The sequence below is a fragment of the Nematolebias whitei genome, chromosome 13 (genome assembly GCF_014905685.2).
Source record: "Nematolebias whitei isolate Nwh7 chromosome 13, NemWhi1, whole genome shotgun sequence".
Taxonomy (NCBI): Eukaryota; Metazoa; Chordata; class Actinopteri; order Cyprinodontiformes; family Rivulidae; genus Nematolebias; species Nematolebias whitei.
This window is the reverse complement of record NC_056510.1, coordinates 29,295,949-29,314,211: the sequence shown is the minus strand read 5'-3', so window position 1 is coordinate 29,314,211 and position 18,263 is coordinate 29,295,949. Positions and strand designations below refer to the sequence as shown.

Here is an 18,263-nt window from a genome sequence, read left to right as displayed (position 1 = left end):
GTTAATTAGTGATTCTAAAATTGGCAGAAGGTGGGAGTTTGTCCGTCTCTCTGTATTTACAGGATGCTTAGATCGATCTCACTCAGTCGCAGCTGGAAGAGGCTCCAGTCTTCGTAACCCTGCACTGAATAAGTCATTTGGATGAAAGTGAAACTAATCTGGCTGTTTGGGTAAAGAAGTGACTGAGACAAATCCTCTGACTTGACTCTAGATATTTACAGAAATCCTTCATAAGTTTTAGAACGCAGAACAATTAAACACAGAACAGACTGGTGGGAGTTAGATCTTCCTCTTTTCCAGGATTTTCTCCTGCAGCCTTGAAAGGTGAGAAACAGTAGTGAGTGTGTATAAAATGTCAATTTGTCTGTCTGTTAACAAAATATCTTTCAAGCCACTTGACATATTTCAATGAAACTCCCAGAAACTAATTATTAGATGTACATCTACAACTCATTAGCAGTGAAGTCAACCCGATTCAAGATGGCCACCTCAGTTTATCGATAAATGGAGCCTTTTTTTTTTTTTACACATACTGAGCTAAAATTAAGTGTGGTAGTAGCAGGCAGTAATTCCCAACACATACTCCAAGTGCTTACAGATCGTATGTTAGATCACACACATTGAATATTTGATGAAAAAGTTACACTATAATCTCTTAATGCGAGATGATTGTAGTTTAAAACTCTGGCAGTAAATACTGGTGATCAGTGCTAGGCCTTTAACTTGAAAAAAATATTTTAAATGATGAAAAAGTCTAAATTTATAACAACATGTACAGAAGTGTGTTAGAGTCAGTCTCCCCACCATCACAGACATTTACACCTCCAGATGCAGGAAGAGGGCCACCTGCATCGTGAAGGACCCCACCCACCCAGCACACACACTTTTTGCCCCACTCCCCTCAGGAAGGAGGTTAAGGAGCATTAAGTGTAGAACCACTAGACTGAGGAACAGCTTCTACCCTGAGGCTGTTAGACTCATGATTCTCTAATCAGAATAATCACTGTGAAAAATCACATCATGTTGCTGCTGATCTGTTTCATGTTGCTGCTGATCTGTTTCATGTTGCTGTGTTCATGCATGCTCATCTGCTCACACAGACTCATGTTCGTGCTGCTGTTCAATGTATTGTGTTTATTAGTGCTTAGTGTACTTTTAGCTGATGTTTTTCTTAGTTCATATCTTAGATGTTATCATTGTTTTTCTTTTACATTTTATTGTTGGATGTAACTGGGACCCTGTGTACATAATTTCATTCCACCACATGTACCACATGTGGTGCGAATGACAATGAAGAATCTCTGAATCTGAATAACATCACTGTGGTGGCTGAGCTCTATTGTCAGACTTCCATGACAAGGTGTATCACCAGGTTATTAATTCTTCACCATTAAACTGTGAGCTTTAATGACGTCTTTTTAAATTGTTCAGTAGCTGCGTTCATTATATCAGTGTCGACTTTGAGCCTGTATAAGCCAGAGGCTATAGAAGCCAAATGGAATTCATCCATCTTTTTTTTTTTTTACATCTTCCCGTGGTGACATTTCAGAACCATCTAAATGAAAATTCCTACTCAGATCATAACCAGTGACAGGTCGCTCATGCTGAGTAGCATTTAAAACAAGATCTATGCTCCACAGGTAATTTTCTACCTGCCCAAGCATAACATTTTCCTCCAACGAACACTAAGCCTCTGTGCTCTCTAACCACAGCCACAGCTTTAAATGATTCTATTTTCCTCTGCTTTGGGGTGAAACACCTTCCAGATTGGGCTGTATGCTGGTTATCCATGGACTCGTCGCTCATCCTCGGTCCCTGGCAGACTTTGTGTGCAGCTGGACCCTCTCATTATTTACACTTGAAATGATTATGACATCATGTGCACAGCTGCAATATTTGCATCCACGCAACATGCTAAATCTGCGTGACAAAACGGACCCTCCTGCAATATCTACGTTAATGTATTCATGTGTTTTCTTCTTCTTGTGTGATTAAACTGAAAATAGAGCCTGAAGTGATAGTTCATGGACGAACTGAAGGTCAGGTTATTCTAAGGCTGCCATGAGAATGAGGCCAGGTACAGAGGGATGTTTGGATGTCTGTTTTGTTGGAACAGTGAAACACATTTTGTGGAGCTGGCAGGGTCGGTGCCATGCAGGGGGAGTTTCTAGGCCGGGCTTCTCCACAGTCAAAAGGCTGGAGGGAGATGAATGAAATGAACGCATTAGACGGGACAGTGCAGGTGTTGAGTGAATCACACAATTTTTTCTGTTGAATTTATATTTTTAGTTATTTGTGTAGGAGTTCTGGGGTTTTGGTCTTTGCTGTTTCCTCATGTTTTCATTCACCTCTCAGTGTTTTCTCCTCCTCCTTGTGTTCAGCCCTCGTCTCACCTGTGTTCAGTGTTAATCACCGCAGGCGCCTGTTGTTCGTCCCCATCAGCGTGTGCATATATTCAGCTCCTTTGTGTCTTGTCACTTGTCTCCGGATTGTCCTTCAATGGTGTCGTGTTCTGCCTCCCGTCCTGTCCAAAGCTGCCCTGTCAGCGTTTCCATTTTGTTTTTGTTAATAAATCCTGTTCAACTTTTATCCCGAGTCTGTTGTCATCTTCCTGCACGTGGGTTCAACACATCAGTTAGAAGATCGTGGCAATTTGTATTAACGTAAAGACATATTATAGCAAAAAAATTACTATTAGTAAAATCTAACCGAACCACTTTGTCTTTAAAATAAATTGTCCAACGTGTTTTCCATAAATTCTTGTGCATTAGCTACTCCTGAAGCCAGTGGGCATTATTTTGAGATATTTTGCTCCATGCACTTTTAGAAAACCTGCTAGTCTTCTTACGTGAACAATCAAGTGTGGTGGAATCAGCACAACAAAGTTAGGTGAAGTTGAAATTACATTTTCAGAGCTGCCATCAGGTGCAGGCCAGGTGGCCACGGCCCACCTTATAAATTTGCTGTACCCAAAGCAGATCCTGTCTTTTATTATCGCTCGCCTCCACGAAAGGCCGATAATATAATGTCCTATGTGACTTGGTCTATCTGGTTGTCTGTTAGCAAAATATTTCATAAAACACTGGAAGACTTTTAATAAATATCTCATAAAGTCATCTCCAGATGCACCTCTGATTAAATTTTGGAGTTAATCCAAATCAAGATGGACAAGTTCATTTACCTCAGAAAGCATGAAAATTGTTACAATTTAGTCAGTTTTATGAATATTGAGCTAAAAGTTGGTGTAGCTGAGCGTCATCCTGAACACATATTCTAAGGGCTACAAGATAAATCTTTGTTTAAAGCGTTGGGCAGTGCTTGTGACGTTCTCAATTAAAAATATCATATAAAATATGAAAATAGGTCAAAGAGGTGATCCTCCAACTCTCATATTGCAGTATTTTTCTAAAAGACATAAAATAAAACTCCTGAGATTCCATTATGGTTTTTGGTGCATGTGTCACCTAAGAACAGTGCCCCCTCCCACAATCTGGCTCCCCCCTTAAATAAAACATTGAATTTGCCCCTGTACTTCTCTCAACATGTAAGATGACTAACAAAGACCTGAGAATAAAAGAGTAGAAGATATTTTATTTGGTCTGAACAGATTTAACAAACACTTCACGCACATGTCAGTCCTTTGCTGCTGAAGATCCTACAGATTAGAAGATAAACTACAAAACTCAGCCTTCAAGTTACAATGACACTGAATACTAATCCGTGTTTCTTCTCCTGCACAACTCACAGTTAGCACTGAGTCAGATGTGACTGAAACAATGACATGCAGGATCAGGATGTTTATCAGCTCTTGGAGAAGTGTCAGATGATGATGTTCTCACTTTGAACTTGTTTTTTCATTGAAAAACTGTCAGAATTTTGTGCGTAAAGTCCAATTGTCTCATCTCCCCCTGAAGTTTCCTTTCAGCACATTTCTGTACTTTTTTAAAGACATTCCACCTTTAGCTTGTTCTACATATATTTACATTGAAGTGAAAAGACCGAGCTGCTGCGGGTTATTCCCGGCAGAAGACATATTCAGTGTAGCTAGTCCAGATTTTGTCCTCGCTTGGATCGTTGCTGGTGTACGCGCAGGTGCCCGTGGAGCTGCAGGCCACCATGTGGAAGCCAGCCTCTGTCAGCTTGTCAAACGCCTGCTCCAAGAAATTATACTTGAGGTAGTAGCGGGAGGTGTACCTCTCCGGGGGTCTGTCCGGGTCCCTGCTCTCGTTCAGCGTGTCTCCGAACACCTCCTTCGCCAGGGACGTCTTCCCGCAGACGGTGATGCGCGCCACCCTCCTGAACTTGGCGTCAGTTTGGATGTCTCTGCCGATGGTGTAGGAGCCACGGTATCCCACGGTGATGTATCCGGACCTCCTGGAGTCCAGGGACGGGGAGCGCACGGCTCCGCTCACAGACACCGTGCGTAAAGACGCGTCGGGCTGCGGCGCGCCGTCCTCCGTGTCGCTCTGGATGATCTCCTCACTCATCGAGTTCTCCTTACTCACGCGCGGGCTGAGGCGCTTGGACAGCTCCCGCAGCAGGAAGAAGTCCGCCTCCCTCTGCAGCCGGCTTTTCTCCGGGAAGTAGTCCGGGAGGACCAGGTTCAGGTCTCGGAGGTAGTCGAGGATGTACCGGAACAAGAAGCCGTCCCTGTCCAGGAAGAAGCGCCCCTTGCTGTCCTTCGCCAGCTCCTTGGGGGACTTCTTGCTGAACATGGTCCACAGGAGCGAGTCCGGCACCGCGATCAGAGTTTTGTGCCGGGTCACGTAGACCTGCCCCCCCACGTTCAGCTCGATGATCTCTGAGAACGGGGAGCTCGGGCCCCCGCAGCCGGACGCAGCGCGCTCCGTGTCGACCAGTGCCATCGTCTGTGAGCCGCTGAGCTGCTGGAGGATCAGTGGCAGCACTGTGCGCCAGCTGCTTTGCTTATGAAGCTTGGGCTTAACACGTGCGTGTGCGCGCGTGCACGCAAGAGTGACTGCTGAATTAACATTTAACTGTTGAGCTGCTGCTGCAGCTCTGAACAAACACAACAGAATGGATAGATTTACCAGAAACATGTGACATATATTTTAATTTATTTCTGCTCAGAGCACCAAATGCCGCCCCCCCCCCCCACCACCATTATTGAAATAATCCAATAAATTATGTATTCTGAGGAACAGCATGCAGCTGCATGAACTTGATGTTTTGAAGGAATGTTCAGAAAACATGGAAAGAGTGACACCCATTGCAGCTATGTTGAAAATGCAGCCAGAACCACACGCACACACACGCACGCACACGCAGCAGTATGGACAAGTTTAGGTTCTATTCTGAACACATTCATTTATTCAACCTCTAGTCTCATTGAGCCACGAGGACTCATTTACAAGAGAGACCTGTTCCAGGCAGAACATTAAAGTACAGACAACAATAACAGTAAACAATAATAACAATAAACTACAGTAAAAATGCAGTTAAAATAAGAGTAGTGAATAAAAAAATAAATCAGGGTGCTGTAAGGTGAAATACTAAAAACAAGAACATATTTACTTTGATTTTTTTATTGACATTATCAAATGTTTGAAACGCAGTAAAGACATTCAGATGGCTTCACTTCCTGTTGCAAGATGTTCCAAGTTACAGCTGAGCAGGAAAAGGCCTTTTTGCCAAGTTCAGTCCGCACTGAGGGAACGCTGCAGGTAACGATGGTAACACACAAGACAAAGACAAACTGATAAAAATCTAACATTCCTTGCAACAAATCTAGAATAAAGTATTGTTTGTGTTTTGTTTTTGAGTGAAACTTGTGGTTCTGAGATTAGTTTTTTCACTTTATGTTCTTGTTTCATTCATAGTGGAGTAGGATATTTCTTGTAATATATTTTTTGGGTAAAGAGAATGGATGGATGGATTGTAAACCTGTCTTTGGATTGCCTCACAGCCATGTTAGGAAGTTTGTTTTTCAGAACATATGGTTACTGGGCTGCCTTCACTCATGATGGAAACCTTGATGGGATTTATAGCTCTTTCCTGAGCTTTGTATCTTTTGACTTAGCTCACCAAAGAGCTGAGCCAAACCTCTCATGACTCTCAAACACCCATCACTTGGTGGATTGTGGCAAACCTGACAAGTCCGAAGGCAGCCTTGGTACTACTTTGTTCTTAGTTTTAGCCTAAACATATTATTAATAATAATAATAATAATAATAATAATAATAATAATAATAATAATAATAATAATCCTGGTTTTTCTGCAACTTTTCCACTAACTCTGCACCTCACCACACTGTACATATGAACAACTCATGTGACTCCTCTGCTCCTCTGAAGTGGCTGCTTCTAACTTTGTCAAAAAACAACAAGCCTGAAAATTTTATTTCTACATTGACTATAGAAACATGCCGTTCCTGTCCAGAGGTTTGGGAATATGTGCATGAACTTTCTGCAGAAGATAAACACTAATATTATGAGGAGGTCAGGCTGCTGTGTAACCTCAGGTTATTAAGAAATATCTGTCATTATAAATGCAATACGTGCACATGCAGACACCAGTCAACTGAATGTGACTCAAGTTTTTAATAAAGCGTGTTTAAACGTCATAGTTTGATTTCTCCATTTTGTTTATGCAACTTTCTGAAAGTCGTTCTCCAGATCCGCCAGAAAATTCACATGTATGAACATATTAATGACAAACTGCTAAAAATACTAATGATAGTTTTGCACTTCTATTGGACATTATGGGTTTGAAGACACTGAAACATCATAAAAACAAACAGATGTTTATATAAGAACGTGAAAAATGATGCCTCTAATACAAAATGTAGCTATTCGAGCACATAAATGTGCAACTTGTGCTGCATTTATGTCTAAATGCGAAACTTATTTTGCCCTTTTTTTTCACAAATATGTGAAACTCAGTCAATTCTGCATCATTTTAAACAAGAAAGGCTCAATGATTTCTGTAGAATTACATACATTTGTTATGTTAAATTAAAAAATATACAATTTTACAGCATAAACTGCTTATATGTTTTATAAAGGATGTTTTTGTAAGATGTAGAATTTAGTTGTTTTAGACAAATTTATTTAGTGGGAAAATAGTTAAAAATGGCTTAAAATAAAGTTTACAGACCACTTGTTTTAGCTGATTTTTACTTTTTCTTGTTGTAGGAGGGTTGTCTGCCTTTGAGAGTGTCATTCTTAAAAAACTTTGGATCTAACCTGCATCCTGTGAGCCTCAAACTCACAGCAACCAGGTTCTGTCAAAGTTTCAATCCTTAAGGCATTTTTTTTTATTACAGCATGTTTTTATTAGTGATTAAGAGATGCAAAAAACAACGTCTCTTATTTAAAAAAAGACAAATCTATATAAGACTTAATGAACTTCATGAAGCTCTGTCCTTCACGTGGTGCGTTTAAGGCAGGATGGTGATCTGTACAGATGGGCTGCTAGAAAGATGAATCAAAACTTCTGCCTGGAAATTCTGCAGACTCAACAAATTCTGTCACCGCACAAAAAAACTTCCGTATTTCATCAGAACAAAGGGTAACAAAAGTTCACACAATGTTTCTGCTACAGCAGAGGAACACATTTGTTAAGACTGGATTTTTACACTGCAGCTGATAAATGTGAGCTTAGAAAATATTCCACAATGATTCATGCGCTCTCTTTTGGGAAAGAAACAACAGAGACAATAGGAAACATAAATAAAAAATTAAAAACAGAAAATTATGAAAGCAAAGTGTATGTAAAGAGATAAGCTAAATTAAAGTGCAATAAAACTAATTTAGAATGAGATAAAAACTTGAAATGCACTAAATCCAAATTGGACTTCTTCAGTGTTTAAGCGTAATTTTTTTTTATCGCCAACATCATTAAAGGTGTGTGTTAGCACAATATTTCACAGTTCACTGATTGTCCATCCACTATAATCCAGTAATGGACGTTAATAAACTTTCAGAAAATAAAAATTTGGTGATTATCTAAAACTAATTAACTTTTAGAACTGACTTGATTCAGGAAGCTGCAACAACTAATAAACCTTATTTTTTTCCATTCATTCATTCGACCTTTATTTAGACAGGTAAATCCCATTGAGCCTCGAGGACTCATTTACAAGAGAGACCTGATTTCAACAAAGAATGATGACAACAATGGACAACAGCGACAACAATAAACAGTTATAAAAAGTCATACTCCAGGTTTTTTTTTTCTAAACAAATAGGATGGCTAAAAGAAAAAGGTAACAAAAACAGCTAGATTCTAAGGCGAATGTAGAAAACTAAAAACAGGAACATGTCTGCATTGGTCTTTGCCAGGAGTCCAACAGATTCTTAAAGCCACTTAGAGAGGTCAAGGTCGAGAGATTCAAATTGTTTTTGTAAGATATTCCAGGAAACAGGAGCGGAGTAGGAGAAGGCCCTTTTGCCAAGTTCAGTCCTCACTGAGGGAACACTGCAGGTAATAATGTCCTGAGAGCGCACGCTGTAGCTGCACTCACGCAGAGACATGCAGGAGGAGATGTATGAAGGCAGCAGACCAAGAAGTGATTTAAAGATGAAAATGTACCAGTGAGAGAGTCTGTGTGAAGTTAATGATGACAGGTTAACCAGTGAATACTGGTGCAATGGTGGGTACAGTAGTTACAGCCAGTTATGAATCTTAGTGCATCATGATAGACAGCATCCGACATCTGCAGGGTTCTTGTAGGAGAGATCATGTAAATAATGTCACCGTAATCAATGGAGGGAAGGAAAGTCACAGATACAAGGCGTTTCCTAGCATTCAGGGTTAGACAGGATCTGTTTCTGAAAAAGAAACCCAGTTTAACTTTCAGTTTCTTTACCAAGTTTTCCACATGAAGCTTAAAAGAGAGATGCGAGTCGACCAAGATACCCAAATATTTATAGGAATCAACAAACTCAATGGGGACACCATTTGAGGATAAAATCTGAGGAAGAACTGCTGAGACCGACTTCCTGTTTGAATAAAGCATCCCTTTGGTTTTATCGTTGTTTAGGACAAGTTTGAGGTGGAACAAATCTGTCTGGATGTTGTTGAATGCAGATTTCAAAAGCTGGAAAGCCTTTTCAACTGTTTTAGCTCGACAATAAACAACTGTGTCATCAGCAAAGAAATGTATGGATGCATTAGGGATGTTTTTACCTACATTATGTATGTAGATTGTAAAGAGGGTGGGTCCTAAGACTGAGCCTTGTGGTACACCATTGTTGACTGTTAAATAACTGGAGGAAGTACCATTATGTTGAACACATTGCCTCTGGTCTGAGAGATAGTTAGAGAACCAACCAATGATTTGTTTTGAGAAACCGATTTCTGAGAGATTATGACACAAGATGTTATGATCCACAGTGTCAAAAGTTTTAGACAGGTCTAATTAAAGTGCAGCACAATAATCTTTAGCATCCAGTGCTTCAACAACGTCATTGAGAACCTTCAGTGAAGCAGTGGTTGTGCTGTGTTGTTTCCTGAAACCAGATTGATGTGGAGGTAAGATGTTAAATGAGTCCAGGTAATTTTTGATTTGAGAGTTTATCAGTTTTTCTAGAACCTTGGCTAAAATGCAGAGTTTGGAGATTGTTGTTCAGTGAGGTGGGGTCACCTCCCTTCAGCACAGGAAGAACAAAGGCTGTTTTCCAAGCATCTGGAATGGAGTTTTGTCTTATGGAGAGATTGAAGATGTGGGTCACAGGGACTGTGATGATATGAGCAGCCAGCCTTAAGAAATAACCGTTTTTTTTTTCCCCATCCCTGAAAGGTGAGGATCTTATAAACACAAAACTGCTGTAACTTTGTCCGTTGTAGATATTGAGCTACGATTTGGTGTGGTACTAGCTGGGAGTCATCCATAACACGTGCTCTGAGCTCTAGAGGTTATTTGTTTTAACTTTGATCTGCAGGCTGTGGGTGATTCCTTCAAGAAATGCATACAAGTAGTTATTCTAGAATCGTTCTAGAATTGCGCCTCTCGGGGTGGCTGCATGTTGGAGCAGCTCTGTCACATTCATTATGAGCTATTGCTTTTGAAAACTTTAACTCCTCTATTTTCTGGATGTAAATTGCTTTTTTCGGATGATTGTTTCCTCTGGTATCAGATGCTGTGCAGCTGGAAGGATTTTTACTGAAACCTTTTTACTTTGGGGCATTTGTTATGATGCGTAACCATGGCAACAATGTGCTTTTTAACAACCAGGAGCAGCTGATTAACATCTCAAAAGCTCCAATACCTCAACTACAGTCCCAAATCCCAAATGAGTTGAAAAGGAGGCACCGTGGACTATTTCCCGTCAACCTGACGGCAGTGCTCAAGTACCTGACCGCCGAGATCCTGGAGCTGGTGGGAAACTCAGCTTGTGACAATGGGAGGACAGGGGTCATCCTCCAGCACCTTCAGCTGTCTGTTCGTCGTGACGAGGAGCTCGGCAGACTGCTGGGAGGAGTGACCATAGTTCAGAGAGGAACTCTGCCCGGCATTCGGGCAGTCCTGCTGCCCAGGAGGACTGAGAGGCCCGCCGGATCTGACAGCAAGCTGGATCCAGGAGGACGGATCTGTGGCCAGATTCTTCAGATTTGCTGCAGGAGATCCTTCCTGCCCACAGCAGCATCTATAACAACTCTTGAATGAAACCAGGATGATGAGCTATGACAACACTTAATTTCTCTTTGGGATCAATAAAGTATTTTTGAATTGAATCTAGCACTAACAACTTTGTTTTACTTCCTTTTTCTTTTGATGTAAAATTTTGCAGTCACAGTTTAAATACTAAAAGTCAAAAGGTAAAGTTCATAAAGTGAAATACTGAGAAAATATGTGAATGCAGGTGTTCTAAAGTAGCTCAGTTGAATTTATTTATTTTCATACTCACCGTAATTTTACATTTTATCTGCATCTAGTTTATTTTGTGTAATGTTATTTTTCTGTCACCTCAGGAAGTGTTCAGACCTCCTTACTCCTTTCCTTTCAATAAAAGCAACATTTTTAGGTTTTCACCTTTTTTTGGTTTGGAGCAAAGCCATCAGAGCTATTTTGAAGAACCACAGCCACTCTCCAAAGTGAGGGTTTACATTTCTTATTTCCACAGCTGTTTGATCTCAGACTCGTGATTACTGGCGACGAGTTCCTCTCCTCAAAACTTCCCATTGCAGAAAACTGACTTTCCAGTGTGGTCTCAGAAAGATGTGGATTGTGAAAGATGACTTGTCAGCAGACTTTTCCAAGTCATAGATGAAACGCAAGCTCGCGAATCAAAGGAAAACTTCCAGAAATGCTGATTTTGTTTCATTTTAAGCTTTTATATGTTTCATTTTGGACTTGACTATTATGTGTTATCACGTGGTTTAGCTCCTGTTTTATTAGAAATGTTGCATTCAAAAGCAAATTAGTGATAATCAAAATGAAAGCAAGAAGTAAAATGTCCAATATTGTCACAATCAGTTGAAACAATAAAGTGAGTGCAGTCATTGTGAAAGTGTCCACTTCTCATGTTGATTTTAACCACTTTGGAAATTCGGCTGACCAGCCCACAAAGTAAAACGCTATAAAAGACGAGAAGTTTTGAATGTGTTCACATGAAGAGGTAGTTGAGACAAAGCAATGCTTCGCAAGGTACTGACAATTTAATACTTATTTTCTTAGGTTTACTTAATTTTATTTATATAAAAAAAAAGAATGTTTTTAAAAAGTTGTCTTTAAAATGCCTTCATTTGTCAAAATCTGTAATATTTAAGAGTTTTGTGTGGCAGTTTGGCCCTGACTGGCCCTGATTCACCTTTGCAGGGAATTACAGAGAGCTTTGGAGCTGCGATCCACGCCCTTAACACCACCCATCTGACAGATGGTGTGATTAACAGGAGCAAACGGATGCTGCTGGACACCCTGGGCGTCGGACTGTTAGGGAGCCGGACAGCCGTCTTCAACAAGGCCCTAATGTACAGCCAGGTACAGTGTACTCAAAAACAGGTTTTTTTATAATGCTGCAGCAAAATATCTGCAGAGACAGACTTTGATTGTCAAAAATAAATAGCAACTGCAAAAATATTTCTAAAATTCTATAAATTACACATTAGAAATGCTTGTTTTTTTAAATAGCAACAGATAATTATATACGCTTTATTTGCATCTTGAATCATCTCGATCCATCTTGGACGATTCTTCAGATGCTCTTCTATTCTGCCATTGAGTTTCAGTAAAGCAGGATCTTTTCCTTCTAACTTATAAAACTCTCCAACTGCAGATGTTCATGTCTGAGCAGAGGAGCAGCGTTTGGGGTCGATCAGAGGTCACTCTACCTCCTCATTACGCCGCTTTCGTCAACGGCATCGCAGTAAGTCTGGAACGTAAAAACATTGTGATGGAGACTTCTGCTCTGCTTTGAGGTTTGATCACGAGCTTCTCTGATGTCAGGTTCACTCCATGGACTTTGACGACACGTGGCACCCTGCTACTCATCCCTCCGGAGCCGTGCTGCCCGCCCTGCTGGCCCTGGCAGAGACCCTGCCGAGCCGGCCCTCTGGTCTGGACCTCCTGCTGGCCTTCAACGTGGGCCTCGAGGTGCAGGGCAGGCTAATGAGGTTCTCTAAAGAGGCCTACAACATCCCTGAAAGGTGAGAGTTGAAACATCCCAAATATTTCATCTTCTGCTTTTTTATACTCCGTCTGTTGCAACTTTTCCTCATAGTGTTTTTTTTAAACGTCAATTTTTCATTTTCCTTTCAGTTGAGGTTTTAAAAACAGTATTTAAAGTGGGGTTCTGTGAAAAATGACCAATTATTATTTACCCGTTATAAATAGTTCTTTGAACAACCTCAGCTGGAAAGCATGAAGTTTTATTTTGACCAGATTATTTAGCTACAGGCAACGCAAGCGGGGTCAAGACAAAAATAGGCTGCTGCTTAAAATAGCTCCATTTTTAAAACTATTATAATTTACTTAAATTCTTTTTTTTTTTTTTTTAATCAACATTTCCATAACGATAACGGTTTCTGCTAGCTGTAGCACTTCCTGTAGAATATTATAAAATGTATGACAGTGTAAAGTTTTAGAATGTAATCTCAGACGTTGACTCGTCAAAATTATTCTGTTCCTCCAAACTGAGGCTGAAGAATTTTCTCAATTTAAAGTTTAACAATATTTTTTGTCCACAATCTCCTAAATTTCCTTAAAAGATTAATATTCTGCCTGACTGAGAACAGGAACAGCTGTGGATGTTTGTGACGTTCAGTAAAAATTAAAGCCCGTCTTTAACGTGCTGGTCTTTGACAGATTCCACCCTCCCAGCGTGGTCGGAGTGATGGGGAGCGCTGCGGCCTCAGCGAAGCTCCTCGCTCTGTCTCCTGCTCAGTGCGGTCACGCCCTCGCCATCGCAGCCTCCTCTGCCGGGGCTCCTCTGGCCAACGCCGCCACACAAACCAAACCTCTCCACATCGGGAACGCAGCTCGAAGAGGCCTGGAGGCCGCGCAGCTGGCACAAATTGGACTGGAGGGGAATCCAGCCATATTGGACATGGACAGCGGGCTGGGGGTTTACTACAAAGACTACAACCCCTCCCCCATGGCTGACTCTGGTGTCTTTAGGTGGATTCTTGAAGATCAGGATGTGGCGTTCAAGCGCATCCCCGCCCACCTGGCCATGCACTGGGTTGTGGATGCAGCTTTGGCCGCTCGTGCAAAGCTTCAAGACGCAGTGGAGAACTTTGACCCCAGCCAGATTCAGCACGTTGCACTGAGGGTGCCTCCATCCAAGTACATCAACTGTCCCTCGCCTGCGACGGAGCATCAAGCCAGGCACTCGTTTCAGTTCAACGCCTGCTCAGCTCTGCTGGACGGCAAAGTGACGGTCGCTTCTTATAGCCAAGCTCAAATCAACCGGCCCGCACTGACGGAGCTGCTATCTAAAGTGGAGGTGGAGACGCCTGAAGACAACGCCCCCAGCTTTGACAAGATGTACAGCGAGGTGGAGATCAGATCAGCTCAGGGGCGGAGCGCCGCAGCCAGGTGTGACACCTTTTATGGCCACTGGAGGAAGCCGCTGAGTCAGAGGGACCTGGAGGAGAAGTTCAGCGTCAACGCGTCCACCGTGTTGTGCTCAGAAGGGGTGGAGGGGGTGATGGACGTGGTGGGGAACATGGAGAAGGTGTCCGAGTGCTCGCTTCTAGGTTCATATCTGAAAATGACAAGTAATCAGGAGCTGCTGTACAAGATGAGGATTATGTAATCATTTACCACCTGACCTGATAAAATGTAAATAATCAGAATGTAAATATTTATGCACTTTTATACTTGTTTGAAATAAACTGAACAGAAAAGCTGATGTGCTTTTTATTACATGCTCACTAAAGGTGATGAGTCATACATTAGATGTGCTAGAATCATGTCATGCAGATGTTACAACGACCACAGCAACACACTTTCGGAGTATCTCTACATGTTTTTAAATCAAGATGCCGTTTTCATTCTGTGCTCGTCAGAAGAACATCAGCTCAGCAGGTCCCCCCCCACCCCAGTCTACTTGTCAGTGACATCAGGCCAGCTTCAGTACGCTCTGCACCATCGAGCCGATGCCGTCAAAGATCTCGTGGATCGGAGCGCTGCACATGAAGGCGCTGGTGGTGACCAGTTTGTTCTTCTGGTCCACGTGGCTCTGAGCGACGCTCGTGCTCACGTGCTTGCAGCCCAGCTGGTTGATGGCTGCTGCGGTGTCAGACGTATCCGGATACCTGAAAGAAAACCAGGTCTGACTGTGAGAGCAGTTTACTGCAGGAGCCTGAGTGAAGAGGAATCATTGCTAGGCATTCGACAGAGAACGTGTGAAAGAAGGAATTCCTTGAAGAACTGCAGATCACCCGCTTCCTTGCTTTGGTTAGAAACTAAGATTTCACTCAACCCGTTAGCCTTCAGATGATGTGTTGGGTACAACTACATCCCATTTTACCACAATAAATCACATTCTAGAAGACCCATCATGGTGTTTGAACAAGTCGGACTCACTTGTCATCCTTCTCGATGCCGACGGTGACCTCACACCCGGGAAACACCTTGGCAGCCAGGACAGGTGAGATGCAGCAGAGACCGATGGGTTTACCTTCGCTGTGGAACGCCTGCAGGGCGGCCTTCACCTCATCATTAACCACACAGTCCTTCCCCTGCACTGCCCACGTGCAAAGGTTCTTTGCTGCCCCAAAACCACCTGAAGAACATGTTATTCAGTTCCAAACACGTTTTACGCTCAACACCTGAACACACAACTAGTTCCAGGAAAAAAAGAAACGCGTGACCAGTAATGACCCAAACAAACCTGGGAATATGACAGCATCGTGGTCTTTGGCGCTGAGTTTAGACAGGTCCTGGATGTTTCCACGGGCAAGCCTCGCACTCTCCACCAGAACGTTTCTCTTCTCCTGAGATGGTTCACCTTTCAGGTGGTTCACCACGTGCATCTGATCAATGTTGGGAGCAAACATCTGCACCTGCAATGAAGTAAAAAAATCTATAGACTCTCTTATGTTGACAGAGGCAGTTTTTGTGTGATTTATATTTCCAAAGTGCAAAAATATGAGAATACACTGTCAGTTGAGGCACCTTTACTCAGGCTCAGCAATGACCATAAAGAGACTAGGCCCGTCACTTTAACAAATTTTGCTGGGTGATTGCCTCAGAAATTATTGCAATAAACAATAATACTGTTTGAAATTTGACAATAATTAGTAATCATTGTCAAATTTAAGAAGAAATGTTTGCGAATTTGTTTAGCAAGTAGTACCTTTTATTGACCACCAGATGGCTGTTCAAGACTGTTTGAACTGACGGATGGATAGTGAGGGAGCAAGCAGCGTGTCTGGAGGGAGGTCGCTTGGCGTGACATGGGCTGTCTCTCTTTGGTTCTCAAAATGGCGGACACTCAGTGTGGTTTGAGCTCTTTAGCATAGCATTTTTCACACAAAGCTTTTAATAATAATTTTTTTTTTTTTTTAATCAGTAAACAAGTTTTCAGCTTCTTTTTGCAGAAAAAAACTTGACACAAAAGCACGGGTTTCAACTGTGAATTTTGGAGCTTCGACAAGACGGAGGTTACCCCCCCCTCCCCCTTTGGATCGTTAAAATGGATTTTAAAGAGAAAAGAGAAAGGGAGGAGTCAGTGAAGATCACCGGAGTTGATCTTTGTCATCCAGTGTCTTCAATAGAAAGAGAGACATGAAGAAACGATAAAGCCGATAAATGAAAATGAGGTTGATAATTTTCATTTATCATGCGATTAATTGATTTATTGCGACAGGACTAGTAAAGACCATTCTATTCTAAAATCCGAATACATGTCAAAAACATTATTTTAGTTTTTCTAATGAGACATTTCCGATGTAGGGCAATAAAAGTATTTAAAAATTGGTTAAGTTTGTGGATAAGAGAACAAGTTCATGCAGCAAACTTTAAAAGCCGCACAGCCAGGCATGACATGCAAAAAGACAGAATCATCAGTACTACGAGTGCAGGCTGTGGTTTTTACTTCTTGTAAGCTGCAGCATCAGAAAACAGATAATTTGTCTTCAATATACAGTACATAAGGAGAAAAAAGCAGAAGATGGACAGTAAAGTGAAAAAGTAAGTCTCTTCAGCCTGAGTGCAGTCTGATCTCAGTGGTTTACATGAACTAATAAGAACTAGGGGTGCACAGATAAATCGGCCACCATTTCCTTAATTTTTGGAAATCGGAACTCAGCTGATACTTGCATGAGAAACCGATTTTACAGATTTTTTTTTTTACTTTTAACAACAATTGTCTAAACATTTATATTTCAGAGCACAACCTCATGGCCAGTTAAAACAAGTTTGTTTCTAGGATATTGTTCAAGGGTTCAATAAAATAAGATTGGAAAACAGAAGGTGCATTGTGACCTAACAGTGTCGCTTATAAAACAAAATCGGTATCGGCAGGTCAAACTTTTTAGAAATCGGTGATCGGCCAGAAAACTGCAATCGGTGCAGGACACAAGATTAATGCAAAGTAAAAAAAGACCTTCTGCAAAAAAGAAGTACAAAAAGACTTCACGACAACCCCAGCCAGCTGGTGGAAAGAGGAAAGCAGCATTAAGCATGCTCGTGAAAATGATATTTATGAATGACCCTAACTGTCTAATCTCTAATTTTCCAGAAAAATAAAATTGTATTTAGGGCTAAGCAACCCAAATTTCTAGGTTCACCGTGCAGACATGAACATCTGAAGAGGAATGTTTTCTGTTTGGTGCCTTTAAACATTAGAATGTGCTCGCTGTTTGACGACGAGTTTGTGACAAATGATTGAGAAGACAGGAAAATACAAACTACTAAAACCCGGTCGGCATAAAGATTCAAATTACATCCAGTGATGCAAAGTGGTATAAATAACCTGGGTTGACTCGGACTTTGTATCAAGGTGGCGAAAGGAAAAAGACATGCGCAACAATTAAGTCTTGTTTTAGGAAGGACATTTTGTAACAAACTTGTTTATCAGCGCTTTCACACTTTGACATTAATTAATGTAAATTGAATGCATTATTATTATTCATTATTGTTATATGCAATGTCTCCAAGTAGAGACATGAAATGGAACAGAAAAATTAGTGAGGTTTTAGTGAATAAATACTTTATAGTACAACAATCAGTTTAAAAATCAGTCCACACTTTGTAACATAGTTTAGCTCCTTAAAAATATTAAGAAAATGTTCAAAACATTCTTGAAACGTTAACTAAAGTGGCCCATGTGATTGAAGCTGCTCGTCCTGAGCCTGGTTCTGCTGGAGGTTTCTTCCTCATGTGGGAGTTTTTCCTTCCCACTGTCGCCTTCATGCTCAAGATGAGTCTGCGATGAAGTTAAACTCAATAATGTTATTAACTTACTTTTTATGTATATGAATGTTTCTGTTCAGCGCCCTGAGATGACGTCTTCTGCTGAGACTTGGCGCTTTATGAATAAACTGAATTTGAAAACAACCTTAAGATGCAGATGTCTGCTCCTACCGGAAGTTAATTCCAGTGTCTTGTTTTGTTTAAGACAACCTTTGTCAGGTGGAAGATAACATAACTGAGTAACATTAGACAGATTTAACAAACCACAGAGAAAGTCGGTCAGATTGCTTGTGTCACACCTTCTTCAGCCTCCCCCTCACATTTTAAACCGCAGACTATTTTTATCCTGCAGAGAGCAAATACAGATTCAGCAGCTTACTGTGGCACCTCCTCTGCTCAGATGGACCAAAACAGCGGAGGCTTCGTGGATTTCACTCC

The 18,263-nt window shown here is 41.4% G+C and overlaps 3 protein-coding genes across 3 annotated transcripts in view; 1 reads left to right on the top strand and 2 right to left on the bottom strand.

The window, feature by feature from the left end:
* Positions 1-3,884: 3,884 nt before the first annotated feature.
* Positions 3,885-4,898, bottom strand: kctd12.1 (potassium channel tetramerisation domain containing 12.1). The gene has a single exon (XM_037686591.1). It carries the CDS (start codon positions 4,863-4,865, stop codon positions 4,014-4,016), a length of 852 nt encoding a protein of 283 aa, XP_037542519.1. The 5' UTR covers positions 4,866-4,898; the 3' UTR covers positions 3,885-4,013.
* Positions 4,899-11,600: 6,702 nt separating this feature from the next.
* On the top strand, positions 11,601-14,220 carry acod1 (aconitate decarboxylase 1). Its single transcript, XM_037686590.1, has 5 exons — positions 11,601-11,612; positions 11,784-11,945; positions 12,241-12,330; positions 12,411-12,610; positions 13,269-14,220. The coding sequence occupies exons 1-5, from the start codon at positions 11,601-11,603 to the stop codon at positions 14,218-14,220; spliced, it is 1,416 nt and encodes a 471-aa protein (XP_037542518.1).
* Positions 14,221-14,294: 74 nt separating this feature from the next.
* The window catches only part of zgc:162944 (uncharacterized protein LOC569993 homolog), a 4,122-nt gene continuing 153 nt past the window's right edge, over positions 14,295-18,263 (bottom strand). Inside the window, exons 1-4 of the mRNA XM_037686589.1 lie at positions 18,205-18,263; positions 15,301-15,472; positions 14,994-15,192; positions 14,295-14,722 (exon numbers count right to left, since the gene is read on the bottom strand). The exon at positions 18,205-18,263 is cut by the window's right edge and continues 153 nt beyond it. Of these exons, the coding sequence (XP_037542517.1) occupies positions 14,527-14,722; positions 14,994-15,192; positions 15,301-15,472; positions 18,205-18,263 (626 nt within the window). The 3' untranslated portion in view covers positions 14,295-14,526. The remainder of the gene's footprint in view (positions 14,723-14,993; positions 15,193-15,300; positions 15,473-18,204) is intronic.

Excerpts from the sequence above, each read along its gene's own strand:
- kctd12.1 (XM_037686591.1), bottom strand. The coding sequence starts at position 4,865 with ATGGCACTGGTCGACACGGAGCGCGCTGCGTCCGGCTGCGGGGGCCCG.
- acod1 (XM_037686590.1), top strand. Across the intron at positions 11,946-12,240 it reads AGGCCCTAATGTACAGCCAG|ATGTTCATGTCTGAGCAGAG; the intron begins GTACAGTGTACT and ends CTCCAACTGCAG. Across the intron at positions 12,331-12,410 it reads CTTTCGTCAACGGCATCGCA|GTTCACTCCATGGACTTTGA; the intron begins GTAAGTCTGGAA and ends CTCTGATGTCAG.